General features: G+C 20.7%; 1 protein-coding gene across 8 annotated transcripts in view; it reads left to right on the top strand.

Moving 5' to 3' along the window:
- The window catches only part of LOC122849863, a 66,464-nt gene that overhangs the window by 25,254 nt on the left and 23,694 nt on the right, over nucleotides 1-17,516 (top strand). For 6 of the 8 annotated variants that reach the window (XM_044148713.1, XM_044148711.1, XM_044148709.1 and 3 more), the window contains one exon: nucleotides 12,081-12,140. In XM_044148713.1, coding sequence (XP_044004648.1) covers nucleotides 12,081-12,140 — 60 coding nt within the window. Of the gene's footprint in view, nucleotides 1-9,414; nucleotides 9,957-12,080; nucleotides 12,141-17,516 lie in introns of those variants that run through there. The other 2 variants (XM_044148716.1, XM_044148714.1) reach the window with 2 other exon arrangements.

Below are 17,516 nucleotides of genomic sequence, written 5' to 3'. Positions count from 1 at the left end.
TTTATTTATTTATTTATTTGTAATGATAAGTAATAATTTTATCAATGCTATTGTTTAAATATAATCAATTATATATTATTTTTTAAATAATGACAATTTTTTATATTCATATAAACTTTCGATTTCTCGCTTGACATTTTAAATACCGTAACGACACTGTGTATTTTTTTTTTCATGCTGTAAGCACGACAAGTTCAAGGTCGTCATGCTCAACAGGGCTTCTATTAAATTCTCAACACTTCCGTATCTATTAAATCAACAGTGGTACACCAACTTCTCTGTTTTTAAATTCATAAAAAAAAAAAAATTACATCATTAACAATTGAAAAATAGGAAAAAAAAAAATCACGATATCAAATTATGCTCATGGAATAATAATTCTTTTTTTTTTTTCTTTTGAAAATTTTATTTCCGTTGAATACAGATACAATAATGAAAAATTTTTCATGTTTTGAATATTTATTTTTTAGACAATATGTAGGATTAATTGTGTTATTTTATTCTTCTTTTTTTTTTTCACTGAAAAATACATTTTTTTAATTTTAAAATAACAAATAACCGTAATTCATAATTTTTTTTTTTTTATAATGGATGTTAATTATTTCATTTGAGTATTTTCTTACAAATTTATGTGACTTTTTTTTTTTTTCCTTTTATTATGAATAATTTGCGAGAAATTATTTATGAGAAAAAAAAAAAATTAATTTTTAAAATATTTGTTTATATAAATATGCAATTATATTCCAATTATGATTTGTTTTTTTTTTTTTATTTTCTAATTGTTGTTACAAGTGTCTGTGTGTTGATAATTACATGTGGAATAAATATATTATCTGTTTTTAATGATAGAGCTTTAACCTTTCCTGGTTGAAATAATTAATTTTCCAATTTTATTTATTTAACTAAAATCTATACAAAGCACAATGTTACACAACAATATATATTTAGATTGTTTTGTTTGTACATATTCAATTAGTTGATAATATTTTTTACAATAATTATTTGAATAACTAATTGCAATTATCTAACATTATGTCAATTTTTGCAATTTGAAATTAACAGACACGAATAATATAATAACAAAGGAAGTAGTAAAAATTATTTATCTCAATTTGTTCTAGTTGAAATTGTTTGATTTAATCAAATTTTAAATTACGTTATTCTTATGAAACATCAGTCGGTATATATTCCTTGATATTGGTATTAATTTTTGCTAGAAAAAAAAATATAAATAAAACATTATTATTCTCTAGGTCATTTTGTTAAAACAATTGAGAGATTTTTTAAAAATGATTGTGTCAAATAAAAAACTTCCGGATCACTAAATCAACTTGAATTTTTTATTTTTCAAAAAATTAATACAAATAAATCATTCAGTAAATTAAAACAACAAAAGAAAAAGTTTTTAAAAAAATTGAAAATTATCTTGAAAAATATTTTTCCTTATATTGATTACTCCAGCTTGACAGACATTTGAGATTTTAATTTTTTGATACCTTTGTAATCTCTTTGAAAATCATCAAAAACAATACGTAATTTTTTTTTTTTAAATTTATATTTTTTTAACCTTGACAAATGACAAGTGAACACTGATCAATATGGATCACTTGTTTGAAAATTTCATGGTCATTTCCGGTTTGCAAAAGCTTACGATTTACGAACAACATTTTAACACGTAAAAATATTTATACAAACTTTTTCTTCTTATTGATCTGTGTGTGTATGTGTGGCAGGGTATAATTGTTTGTTAATTTTTTTTTTTTATTTTCTTGGAGTATAAGTAGATATTGCAAATAAGTATATACAATAAGTCGGATGAGACTAAGGAGATATCGAGGCCGATCATGATCGTCATGTTGTATAGTGTTTTATATATATTTTTTTTTATTTTTCCTTTGCAATTCCAATAATTCCAAGGGTGTCGAACCAGCTGCATTCTCAAAAAAAAAATCTTTAAATGGTTGCAATCGTATGATGCTGATCGAAACTGGTTTTATAATAAAACTTGAATGGAAGATAAACCAATAAATTTCAATGAAAGACTATAGAAAAAAAAATTATATAAAAACGAAAAAAAAAGGATTGATGTTTTTCATAGAATAAAAATTTTATTAATAAGTCATGATAAAATTATAATTTTGTCAAATTGTTTTCAACAATTAAATAATACAACAGGCCAAATGAAAAAATTAATTTTCCATTCGTTTATTTGTTGCTTTAAAAATATCATTTGCACTTTTTTTTTTTTATCAAATATTTTTATAATTATAATTTGTTGTTTTTTATGCCAACGAAATATAATAAGTAAATATTAAAATTAATTTTTATTAATTTATCAAGAAAGCGTGATAGGTCATTGCTTGATAATTATAAAAAAAAAAAAAACAAATCGTTTTTATAAAATACCACTATCATTTGCCAATCAATTTTGATAAAAATTTTATATCTAAAATAATAATTGCATTACTAATTAAAAAAAAAATAAAATCGTAAGGTTTTAAAATTTTTTTAATGAATAATATTGAAGTGTAAGATCTTGTCACACATTTATTTTTTTTTTAAATTACTTGTGAGAGTTAGTAACTCAAAATAATACAAAGTATCAAAAATATGTAGGCCAATATGTCTAACCGGTTTTTAAAAAGTCAATATAATTATTTCGAAAATAAAAAAAAGAAAAGGGAAAAGTAATTTCAAAATTATTATTAAATAATAATGAATTTTAATTATTTTATTTATTTTTTAAATAAATTTTTGCTAATTTTCTATACAGCGAATAGACTGTTTTTTATTTATAAATTTTTTGGCTAATTATAAATATGATTTGTAAATTGTTCTGGATATTTTTTTCGAAGCTCTCAAAATACATATTTAAATAAAACGAAATTTTTTTATACAGACAATAGATGTCGTTTAAAGAAACTTTATAAATAAAAAAAAAAAAAAAAGTTTTAAATAAATAAAAAACGTATATGCACGTGTGCAAAATTTAGACGAGGTCATTTACTAAAATAGAAATGAAAATAGGAATGAGTTTTAGTAGATGTATTAAATTAAAACCCACCTATTGATTTTTAAATGAAAAAAATTTTAAAATATAATATATTGATGGTTAATTTGAATTTTAATAATTAAAAAAGACATTTGGAGACATTTGGATTGGAGAAATAATTTTTCGATGAGATATAGATTAGATTTTTATAACAAGTTGCTTGATTAATCAACGAAAAATAATACACACATAGCTTTAATAATTAAAATATTAATTAAAAATAAAATAAACAACAATTTAAGATAAAAAAAAATCTCATTTGATACTTAAAGTACCGTTTTATAAAACCCCATGATTATTTTATATTTATTTTTTTCCCTCATTAATACCTTTCTCTAACCAGAGAAAGTATTTTGAATTTTTTTTTTTTTTTTTTGTAAATTTTATTTTTTTTTTTTCATTTATTTGTGACATTGAATGACACATTGTATTTCAAACCACGCAATATATACCAACAAGTGCCGAATTAAATTTTAAAAAAATATTTAAAAATAAATAAATAATTTATTTGTCAAATGAAAGTACAAAAATATAAATAAATTAGATATTAAAATTTGAAAAAAAAAAAATAAATAAAATTCAAATTATAAATATATTATATTGAAATTAATAAATTTTATAATTTTTCATTTGTAAATTGTAATTAATATAATTAAATAATTATTCAAAAGTTTTTTGAAAAATTTTAAAATGCTAAAGGCAAGTCACGTGTGTCGTCAATTGACTTTCACTGTGAGAACTTATTTGATACCACGTGTTTATAAATTTTTCAATATAATTTATTAAAAATAAAATAAAAAAAAAATGTGCAATTATTTATTAAGAAAAAAAAAAACAGATATATATTTATAGTATTATTTGATATAATAATAAATCGAAAAAAATTCTCAAGATACCAGAAATATTTTATTACTAATACGTAAATAAATAATTAATTAATGTGACCAAGTTACGTATGATCATGTAATAATAATGGACAGGTTAATCGTTGGCACGTGATTACACTGTTTCCTATTTTTGTATCAGTTAGTTTTGTTAATGTGACACATATACTACTTTTCTTTATTGTAAAATTTTATTCGCTTTCACGATTTTATTTATTTGTTATGTATATTGTTTGGAAAATAATGGACAGGAAATACAAACAGAATCCGGAAAATGTTTTACAATTTTAGATAAATAAAATGCAAATATCCTTTTTTTTTTTTCAACAAAAATTGCCATGATATTTTAAACAAAATATCACCAAAAAAAAATCATGCACAATTTAATTAAATTAAATTAAAAATTATGCAACTAATTTTATTCAAATTGCATTTCTTTTTTTTCTTTTAAATTTCATTTTGAATATATAATTTTTGTTTTTAATTTTATAAATTATATATTATATGAAGGATAATTTTTTTTTCCAACCGTTCATTTTAAATGTTGAAATTTCGAGATATATATATTTTTTTTTATAAGAAGAATATTGTTATTGGCAATAATAATTTGTAAAATATTATATAAGTTTTCCATGCGTGACTAAATAAAAATAATACGTGTAGATTTGTTACTGTTGAATTATTGAATGATTGATTTTTTAAAAAAAATTTTGTTATTCTCATTATGAAGAAAATAAAAATAAATAAAATACGTTTATATGATAAGTTATCTTTTTGTTCAAATGCAATGTTTTTGTTATCAGTCGTTGAAGTTTCTATATACATCGTATCATGTCCTCATAAATAATATATTTTTAATAATAATATAAAAAAAAAACAAAAACATATTTTCTTAAAAAATTGAGTATTTATAAGTATAAAATTAATTTTTTTCAAATATTCTATAATTTATTATTTATTCCTTTGAGGAAATAAAAGTCTACTGCGTTTATTTTTTTTTTTTCGTTTAAATTTAAAATTGTAATTATTATTACTCATATCGTGAAAAATTTACATAAACTAATACTTCATATTATCTTGAAAACTAATAAATTTAAAGTAATAAATTCATTTTTTAATTTTTAACCATTAAAAATACGTGAAAAATAATTAAAATTAATTTTCAACTTGACGGTATACGTCATTGGATAATAATTTTTTCGTTTGTCATTTTTAAAAAGAAAAAAATTAAAAAAAAAAATATTATTTATTAAACTGGTTATTTGTTGACTTTATTTTTCAACATCTTGAGTAATTCATGATAATGGAAATTTTATAACAAACTAGTAAAATGATTAACTATAATTTTTTGAAATTAATTTTTCATCAAACTGGAAAAATAATTTGTTTGATTTTAATCAGAATTTGTTTTTTATTTTTTTTTCCTCATTTAATCTCATTTAGATAATATCATTGATAAAAAAATTGCTAATCATCATTGAAACATGATCATTAATAATTATCAAATTGAATCTTAAAATTGAGCTGAAAAAAAAATTAAAGATTTCGAATGAAAATAAATATTTCTGCTTGATTAAATTGAAAGAAACTTTTTTAAATTTATATATATATAATTTAAATACAAGTAGATACGTTTCAGACACTTTGTCTACCAAGAAAAATAATTTAAAATTAAAATATTGAAGCCAAGCCAAAATAAGTTGATTCTAAAAAAAAAGTTAAATAAATAATCAGTTTAAAAAAATCATACATCGCAATAGGTCGTGTAAAAAAAAAAAAATCTTAAAAAAACACACCTTAATTTTACACCTTCTCATTATTATTAAATATAAATCAAATAATTTTTATATAAACTTGTTTGATGTTACAACACTATATATGTCACCGATGATAAAATTACAAAGACATATTTAATAAAAAAAAAAAAAAAAATTTATATATTTTTTTCTTTGTAGATAATCTTGTTATAATATTTTTAAAATCAAAATTTTATTACTCCAAATTGAGTGCCTTAAACGTAATTGTTTCAAGTCATAAAAATAAATTTATTATCATTTTTTTTTTTTTAATTAAAAATGAAAAGAAAAAAAACAATTAATAATTTATAAATTTATTTTCTATATTTCTTTTTAATTATTCATCTATAGAAAATTAATTTATTGTAATTTTTATTCAACTTTAACAACAAAAGTAAATGAAAAAAAAAATTATTTAAAAATTTTTTTTTTTGTAATACTCAATAGTTTGAAATAAATTTTTCAAAGTAATAAAAAGTATATAAAATTAGCAAATTACTATAAAATCGTCATTAAATAAAAAGCTGTTATATTTTTCACACCACCCCCATGACGTAATTACCACCCATCGCGTTGTTTATCGTCATCATCATAAGATACTCTCAGCAACATTATATTATTTTCTCCCTCGTATTTATTTTTATACCAGCTTGTGTGTTTCAACAATCTCATTTGAGTTTAAATAAAAAAAAAAAAAACTACACATAAGTATAAATATAAAAACTAAAAAAAAAAACATTATTATGTCGTCATACTTTTGTCATATTGCGTTTTGGCAGAGTTTTTCCTTTAGTCAGTGATAAAAGAAAAATAAAAAATTTGCAAATAAATCATTCTAGATAAAATATATATTTATAAAAATAAAAAATAAAGCTCAAATGAGTGGAAAATAATATGACGTTAATGATTAATCAATAATAAATATTCTGGAAACAGGAAGAACAAGATATATATTTTAAAATATAAATTAAAAACAATAACATATAGGTATATATTGTTCTAAGAAATTGTCCTTGATTTATCCAAGTTTGTCTAAGATTATCAAGACATTGGTAAATTGAAAATATAGTTAAGTACTATTGGCATAATGCCATTATACCAGACATCAAATTATCCAAGTTCGTGGCCTTTAATATTTGTCCTTCAATAATGAAAAAAAAATAATAATAATAAATATACAAAATAATATTCAAATAGAAAATTTTATTTTTGAATAAAATAATAAACAAATCTTTCAATTTTTTTTTTTTTTTTCATTCATTTAATAAATAATTTCAATAGCTTACTGTCATAATCAGTTTTCAATAAATTATATGAAAAATTTTGATGTCTTTTAAACAGTATATAAAATAACCTTCAAATAATAATACAAATTTTTTTTTTTTATCTATTGTGTGTACAAAAGGGTTGTATTAATATATCATCTAATGGCTTTTTTTTTTTTCGTAAAACAAAAAGCTTTTGTTGACATTAATTCATCGATTGACCTTCTCCCTTGACTCATCAACAAAAAATAAATAAATAAATATATCAACTAGCTTGGCTATTTTAATATATTTTTTTTATATAAATTTTCATTAAATTGAAATGTATAATATGTAAACATTGCTCATCTAATCATATCGCAGTGTATATATATAGAAATAATAAAAAAAAAAATTTAATTAAATAATGCTACTATAATTAGCATCAAATTAATTACAATGTTATTGATATTTATAATTATTATCGTTATCACGCAAATGTGGATAACCATTTGCCCTTGTACTACTTGAATTTTCTTTTTAAAATACATAATAATAATTATTATTATTGTTGTTTTAAGCAATTATATTTATTTATTACTAATTTCATTTACCTCAAGACAAAGAAAAATGAATTTTATTCATTAATTTATCCACTTTGTTAAATTGACCTGAATATATCATTGTTCATTTATATTATTTGACCTCCAATTATGACACTTGTAAATTGTAATTACGTGTAATATGTATATGTGATTTTTAAAAAAACACGTACTTGATCTTCACACGTGCCATAGTTATACATAACACAACCAAGATAATTTTATTTCAAATGAAATTTAATAATAATAATAATATAAAGTAAATGAAAATATTTTTTATGATAAATTAATAATTATAAATTTTATTATTGTTAGTTAATTTATAATAAATTAACACATAGATAATTGAATTTATTTTCTAAAGAAATTTAAAAATCAGAAAAAAGAATTTTTTTTTTTATTTAAAATGTAAATTAGCTGCAACTATGTAATATTTTAATATGTAATAATTTTTTTTTTCTTTTTTTTTTATTTAAATCATGTTTGTTAAATTGTTACTTTCAAAAAAAAAAAAAAAAAAATTTAGTGAGCATCTTGGACGACATTTAGAGAAAAAAAAAAATCAAGATAAACCGGTCCTTAATCAAAATCAAAGTTGCCTCAAACATCTTACAAATAACACGGATTATTTTGAAATATTAAAAAAAAAAAAAAATTAATGTCTCCAATAACACATGATGTACCTTATATTAGAAAATGAATATTATAAAACTGGAAAATCATTTGACATTTAATAATGTTATATTGGTATTTTATATAATAAATTTTATAATTTTTAAAAAATTTTTATTAGTAATATATGTGTGACCAGTGAAATGTAATGTAATTTTTTGAAAGAATATGTGACAAATTAATAGCATCATTCAACCTACGCTAGTTTTAGGGTCATTCTCAAAGCATGACCTTAATATTCATCATATACGCCTTGAAAGAAATAAAAATATATATATTTTAATAAAAGGTTTTCTTATTGCCATAAATTTATTATATATTTTTCATGACATTTTATCCAATTGTCATTGTGGGTGTTGCAAATTTGTCTTTATGATTTTTTTTTTTTTCGATGATCTTTATGTCATTATCGACATAAATAATTAACATTATCTGATGATTATCAGGTTGTATTTATTTTTATCATGATACCGCAGCAAATATTTGTAATATTTATTTTTATTTTTTTATTTTTTCATTGCAATCTACATCAATTGGGTGCAAAAATTACTGCGCACAGATTAACATTCATTAAAACAACATGATTTTTTAAATTAATTAATAAATAAATATATCAAAAAAAAATCTCTTTAATTTTGTTAAATATAAAATTCAAAATTTTTAAAATAAAAAACATATAAATTATTGAAAAATAAAATAATAATTTTATTATTTAGCTGTATTTCTTTATTCACATAAATTTTTCTTATCATTCATTTATTTGCATAGAAAAAATTTAATAATAAACAATTAAATGTATTTTTATATTTTTAAGATTAAAAACAAAAAAATTTCCAATGTCATTTTAAATATAATTATTTGATGTCAATTTGTCAATACTTAATTCAAAGTAAATACTATAAAATTATTTTTTTTTTTATTTAGCCAGATGCGTTAATTTTTAATATGTCATCGAATTTTTTTGTATCGAGTTTATTATCAACCAAGGGCACACAAGAGTAGCCCCCATTTTTCTCCACAAATAATATTTACTATCTAATCTTAAAACTCCTACCACACACGTAAACACACACTTGGTATTGGCTTTTTTTTTTTTTTTTTTTTAAATTTATTTTTTTGATGATCGTGTGTGTTATATCGTCTTGTGTATTTCTTCTGAATAATTCAGTTCTCTGTCATGTGTCGATATAATAAGTCGTTGATTTTTTCGATAGAATATTGAATATAAATATTTCCTTCTGTCTTTAGAAGGAAAAATTTATATAATTGCAATGATAATTATTTTAAATCATTGATTTATATATATTCTAAAAGTCTGAAAATTTGTTGTTATAAAATATTATTTTTTTTTTTTTTCTTGAATAAGTGTTATATCAATTATTAAAAAAATTTTTTGTATTGTTATTTTTATTTTAAACAAGTCTGCTTGTGTCAAATGTGTAACAATATTTTAATAACGATTATCGTATTATTTTATCAATTTTATTACTTGAATTACTGGAATTGTGTTGTTGTAATTGAGAGATGATGGAAATTATTTTCGATGATATTTTTGAATAATATCATGAGTAAATAAATATTTGTGTTTATAAAAATAATATATTATTATTTTTTTCCTTGTTTTTTTTTTTATAATAAATAAATTGACCTAAACGGTTAACAGACAAGTGTCATGTTGGAATTTTTAATCCATCATTCAGCCCCTGGTAGGTAACAGCATCTTGACATTGATTAATTTTAACGACAAATCATGTATTTGACTTTTAAATGTGGCCAGGAAATTGTATTACATAGTCATTGAAATATAAAAAAAGTTTATCAACCTTTGAAAATACCCTGATTCTCAATGATTTATAATTTTAACTAAATTTTTACTTGAAATTTTAACTGTAAAAATTTAATATCATGGATAGATAATTTTTTTTAAATATGAATTGTTTTAAATTTTAATTTATAAATGAAAAAATTGACCTTGGAATAATTATCAGCAAATTGTAAATTTAGTGATAGCATTTATATTTTTTTTTTTTTTTTTTTTATAACCGGTTCCTTGTATATATTTTTTAAATTTTATTAAAATTATTCTTTTTTTTTTTTCATTCTACAATTTATTGGTCAGTTTTATCGACTTTAAAAATGTATTTTTCAAGGTGTCAAAAAAAAATAAAATAAAAAGAACGAGCACGTGTTGAGAAAAATAAAATAATTTTAATTATCTTGATTTTATTTTGTTGTTAAAAAAATAATATAATAATATGAAAGGGCGAAGTTTAAGGCTGTTTGCTTTTTTGCTAATTAAAGAGGCAAACAACCTTTATCAAGGACTCGTAAATTTTTAAATAATAATATCAATAATTTTACAAATATTATAATATTTGTTTATTTTATATTTTTTTCCTTCTTTTTTTTTATGAAGCTATGTTTTATAATTGCCATGTTAAAAGCAAATTGCATGTTTAATATTTTTTTATCACATTTTTTTAAGCTGATAAGATAATTAGCATTATAAAAAAAAAAAAAATAATAATAATTTTCTATATTACAGAGTAGACTTTATAACGTTTTTTCATTAGCTAAAAAATTTTTAATTTTTTAATGAAAAAAACGTTTGAAAAGTTTGAAAATTAAACTAGTTTAATGCAAATTTTGTGCTGGATTTTTCAATTTATATCAAAATTAAAAGAAAGCATCTCAAATTATTTATAAAAAATAATAATTATAAGCACGTATGAGTTTAAAAGAATTCTAATTTTTTACTTTTGATATTTATTATTTAACAATTATTCACGTATTTAATGATTAACATAACATAATTCATCATGAAGAATAAATTTTGATTAAAAAAATAAAAATAATAATATGTATTTATTCATAAGAAACAAAATAATAATCTTTAATTTATCTCTTTTTAATTTTCTAAGAATATTTTCTTGATTGACTGATCTCTTCAAGTAGTTATGAAAAGTTTGTTTATTTAATCCTCAATACGTAATAATAATTATTGCATGATTCATTGTACTTAAAAGTATCATGTTATTAAAAAATAATTAAACTGAAAAATAAGATACCAAAAAATAACAATAACAATAATTAAATAAAAAAAATACAATTGAGATTTGTTGATTGATAAATAAATCATTATTAATTTACATGAATTGCGTAGATTAAATAAAAACACATTTATGAATGTGCTGACGTTTTTGGAGTGCAATATTGAATGACTAACTCTTAACAATAATTATTACAAAATACTTGTAAAAACATAAAAATTCATTTAATGTTTTGAATGTTTAAAAACATTACTTGTTGAACTTTTATAATCATTAGATTTAAAAATGATAAACCACTTGAGTTCAAGTGAATGTTTTGTTTTTCTAATTTTCTTATTGACTACTTTTTTTCCTTCTTTTTTTTTTTTACCAAGAGTATTTATTTATTTTTTTTTTTATGTTAAGTGTTATCGCATTAATCGACAGTGGGAATTTCTGATTAATGGATAAAATGTATATATGCGTGAGTAGAAGCAGTATGAAATTGATAAGAAACATATCGACAACACACTGATTGATTGCAATTTATTGACATAAATTTTGATAAATTTCTGTTTGTGATAATAATTGAATAGAAATTTCTATTGATCTTCTATTAAAAAGCAAAAAAGAACATTTTCTAAGAGAGAAAATTATTCTTTTCTCTTATAATAATTATATCAACCTATAAATATTTTATATATATGAAATAAATATTAACTTTCAATTTGTTATTTTAACAATATGTGTATAATCGATTTTTCATTGATTCTAATTTATTTTTTTCATTTTTTGTTTCAGCAATATCGTCAGCAACTGACGATATACGAGAAGGACCTCCATCACATCAAAACAACACAGGTGAGTCATTGAAAAATTATTTAAATTTTTACTTTGAATTATATGAAAAATTAAAAATCGGTTTTTTTTATTAACAATTAAGTGACTCCTAGCGGCAGGTGAATTATCTTGTGTAAATAAAAAACTACATTATCATGCGAGAAATAATTGCATTAACCTGCCGCAAGACGTCTCTACTAATTGTAAAATCGGCTATTTTTTATACCGATGTTTTATACATATTTATTACCGACTAAACTCAGCAGGTGTTTAACCGATTAATCGGTATAATAAAATTATATTACCGATTGTCTGTCTCTAGTTTACCAATCGATTTTATAAATCGTAATTTTACACAAAGAATTTTAATTTAAAATATTTATTTATTAATTTTTTTTTATCTTTTAATATTAACTAGTATTATTTAGTTGTTCTATGCTATATTATATGCTAAATTCAATGACACGTATGTTGTTATTAACAAAATGATAATTAGAGAAAAAATTAATTTATAAATAATATTTGACGATGACTAATAGAATACTTGAAGATAGAAATTAAAAGCCTTTATTTGTACTAATTTTTAATAATGTCAACAATTATTTTATTTACACGTTATTGAAAGGTGGAGGATTAATTTTTTCAAATTGACTAACATAAAATTGCTAAATGATCGGAATTATTTTGTATTAATTTGTGCTATTAATAATTATTCACCTGAAGAATAACGACAAAAAAAATTACTCAAAATGTTTTACAATAGACAGATATTGTGTTTTAAATGATGAATCCTTTTCATTTATTTCCTATCTATTTCAAAGAAAACAATTAATTGGAAATATTTCTGATTATGAGATCAATGCTGGATTTTGTCTCCTTCATTGATCTCATGCCGAAATAATTTGCCGGTACTAATTTCATGCCGACGGAATTACTCCGGCATCAATCTCATGTCGGAGTAATGCAGGACTGCAGGAGTAATGCCGAGTAATATTTCCACCAGGGAAAAAGCTACAACTTGTATCAATAAAAATAAAAAGTTACAATTCCCTCAATAACACATAGATTGTAAATTAAAAATTTTTTAGCTCAATGTCTTTCTCATCAAAATTTGTATTGAAGGCAATATGCAACTGAAAGTTAATAAATAATTGTCGTTCAACAATTTTTTCATCTATGGTTCTGTCATCTATCTGCTATTTATTGTAAGAAGAAATAGCTTACTCTAAATTTTAATTCACAATAATTTGTTATTATTATTGATGTATGAATCCCGATTTTATGAGTGCAAAATAGCTATTCTGCTCTTTTCTTTAAATTAGATAAAATTCAATTAAAAGACCCCATTCGTTTGGTATATGAACATTTTTAGAGCAAATATTTTATTTTTTTTTTTGTCGTTGTTTTTGAGGTAAAATCAATGTTTGTACAAAAATTGGTACAAAAATTGCATTTAATATTAACAAAGTATTGTGAATTTGAATTTATAAAACTATTTTTTAAATACTATTAAAGTAATGAATCCTGCTTTCATTGATCCAGATAAGCTCAATGACTTTTTTTTCAAGAATAAAAGAAAGAAATTATCTATCATTATTTATTATCCGAGGTGCCATGCAATTGTTAATAATCAATTTTCGTCAAATAATTTTTTCTATTCTTTTTTAAATTGCGTAGGACAAATTCTGTTATTATTAATATAAATTAACCCATGACTTTTCTTTCGAACAATTGTTAACATTTATTTATAAATATTGTTGAATTATTTTTTTCTAAAGAGAATGTCGTGAGTTTATTTAAACCAATGAATGCAGGTTTCGTACTTTCAATAATGATTGAATAAAAAAAAATTGATTACTTCAAAATTTTAATTAACAATACTTTGTTATTATTATTAATTATGTACAAATCTTTGATTTCTTATCTTCTACAGGTCATGCGCCCTATTTGAAAATGAATCTATCTTTTTTGTGTTTGAATGTAGTTTTTTTTAATTTTCGTTGTTTTTATTTATAACACATTAACTATTCTCTTATTTATAACAATTCAATCAAATATTGGTAAATCGTTTGAAGGTTATGGGCATTAATATTTTTTGACAGATATAAAATGTTATTATAATCACATATGTCAACACACACATACATATGTATATGCAATTAGCGCCACCTATATCAATTTATACGACATGCACGTGACCTTCTAATACCCCAATCAGATTCCAGTAAATTCAAAAATGAGGCGCTAAGTTTGAAAAATGAAGCGCCAAGTTCAAATTTGGATGCGCACGCAAAATGCGACGCCATGACACCAATGCTTTTTTTATCTTTTAATATTAATACTTTATATTTGATATATATTTTTAATGAAAATAAAACAGCTGAAGATTAATAAATTTACATTTCAATTGGTTTATAACCCGAGATGACAATAGATGTTCGATACACACATGTTTTGCGTATTTTTAAATATCAATAAACTTATTGTTTTGAAGGTTCAATTGTTGTTTAACCTCATTATAAATAATTAAAAATAAAAACACGCAAAGTTTATATGAAAAATTAAATGAAAATAATATCAGCTGTTTTATTTTATTAATTATTTTCAACATGAACATTAAATTGTTTCACTTGATCATTGGATTCTTACAAAAGTTCAATAGCCTAAAATTTTTATTTCTTTTTATAAAAAATAGCAATAAATAGCTGTATATTTTATATACTTGAATAAAATATAAAATAAAATGGTGAATATTATTTAACATAGTCCTTGTACATAGTCCAAACACGCGACAATATTGGACTGTTGCCTTGCTAGTGACTGTTAAGCAATTAGAAAAATAATAAAAAAAAAAAATAATAATTAGCTCAAATTGAATTGGTATGAAAGCAACCTCGGTTTATTTATGCAGCTCCCACTATTTAATAAAATATTCATTGACTTTAAATTATATATATACCAAGATAGCTTGATGCATATCAATACGACAAAGAAATTAATATATCATGATAATTCATTTAGAAAAAAAAAAAAAAAAGCAAAAGAGTTCAATGAAAGATAAAGCGAAATGAAAAAAAATTATAATTCAACACTATACGAAGAAATAAAATAAAAATGAGCAACTTTTTTTTTTGGTTTGTTTGGTTTTTTTAAAGTCTTTTTTAGTTGTTTTTTTTTTTTTTTGTGATACATGACCACGAAATTCTCAGTCTCAAACAATTTGGTAGTTTGAGACCAAAGTGGTTCCATCCGTGTGAAACATGACTTGAACAACCATAACGGTTGGCCTCGAAGCTGCCTAGCAACAAGTTGACCGGCTTGGCCAACAACCTCATATTTTATTATTATTTTTTTTTTTTTTTATTTTATCTTTTTAAATAATAATAAAAAAAAAAGAGTTTTTAAAACATGGTACCCACAATGCCTGACCACGGTTTATATATCTTGGAAGGAAACAGTTGAAATAACCAACCAATTCATTATAAATAACGTAAAAATTTTTAACTTTCTTTTGTTACAAAATAATTTATATATTTTGATTTTGAAATAAATATTTAATAAAAATATAATAAACTATATAAATTTCAACAAATTATTAAAAATATTAAACTTAATTTAGCTTATTTTTACTTTTTAAAGTGGAATTACAAATAATTATCATCATTTACATCGTATTTCAACATATAAATAATATTTAATTATTTAGAAATATTATTATTTTATTATTCGAAAGTATCATAGTATTCATAGTATTTTTTTTAATAAATGATAAATCATATTTTTTTTTTTTTTAATGAATCATTTGTAATATTGTTTTTTATTTTTTTTTCATTGTTTAAACAATTGAGGTAAACAATTGAGTAGTTTTATCCAGATCATATACTGAAAGTACAAACAAATACTTTTGATGATTCACTCATGTCACACATTTTAAAATGAATTTTACATCGTAGTATATTAAAGTGTTTTTTTTTTTATGCACAAGCCTAATTAAATTAACGTGTTCATCACGTGTTTGTATTTGTTATACAAGTATCATTTGATATTGTTTGTTATTTTTTAAAAATTTATTTCGCAGTCTATATAATGCACTCGATAACTTGTTAATCCAATCGTATTATATATTATTGCAAAGTATATACTGAGTATCATGAAAATCAAATAGTCTTGTGGAAAATTATATTATTCTCATAATATTGTATGGCTCTTGGAATGATGATGATTAAATATCTCGTGAAAATAATATTTAAAAAATAAAATATCATTGTATAAATAATGTCTAAAATTAAAGCAATAGTTTTATTAAAGTTTATCATTATTAAAATAATACTAACATAATGACACAATTACTATTTCAATTTTATCTAAAAATTTTAGACAACAATACACGATAAATAATCAAATATTACATTTAAAAAATTTATTTATATTTTTTTTTAATTTACTTTTATTATATATATCTTGAATAAAATCAAAATTAATTTATCCAAAAATTAATTCATTATAGTCATTGTCCTGTAATGACTCAATGTTATTATTTATTTTAAATTTAATTTTTTAAATGTTTTATCTTTTGTTTATTCATTTTTTTTTTTTTTGCTTTTCACTTTTTATAAATGTTTATAATTATGTTAAAAATGAAAATAATAATTTTTTAATACGAGAAATAAAAATTTGTATAATATAAAAAATGTACAATTTAATGAGATATATCTGATCACAATTTTCCCATCAGCCAAGTTCAATGTAGAAGGTCTCACGCGATCGACCATCAGGCCTTGGTTTTTTATATTTTTTTTTTTATTATTTTGCAAAAAAAAAAAAAAAAAATAAATCAATAAAACCAGCCATCTTGGTTTAATAATTGATTCGTTGAATTTGTTTTTATTTTATGTTTTTAAATTTTTTATAAATCATTTGATGTTTCAACATGCATCATCAACAACATTTGACATTATTTATCTCATTGATTTGTCATAAATTTTTTTTTTTTTTTAGTTTCTTTATTTTTTTCCACATGTTATTGTTTATTTAATTCTGGAAATTTATAACATTGTCATGTAATCTTACAAAATGATAACAAATTATGTTTTGATATATCTTCTGTCATAATAACAAATATTTTCAATATAAAATTGTCAATTTGATTTACTTCTTAACTTATTTATCTCTTATCTTGATTTTAATTTTATTTAATTATTCATTTTCAACTAATCTATATATTTGTTTATAATTTATCATTTTTATACACCAATTATTGTAATTGCCTTTTTTTTTTAACAAATTATTTGTAAATTTAAAAAAATATTTATTTCATAATTTTGCCACGTGGCAGAATAATATAGTATTACTAAATAACTAACGATAAAAAAAAATAATAAAAAAAAAAAAAAAAAA

This window comes from Aphidius gifuensis, linkage group LG2, assembly GCF_014905175.1.
Source record: "Aphidius gifuensis isolate YNYX2018 linkage group LG2, ASM1490517v1, whole genome shotgun sequence".
Taxonomy (NCBI): Eukaryota; Metazoa; Arthropoda; class Insecta; order Hymenoptera; family Braconidae; genus Aphidius; species Aphidius gifuensis.
This window is presented reverse-complemented; position numbering and strand designations above follow the sequence as displayed.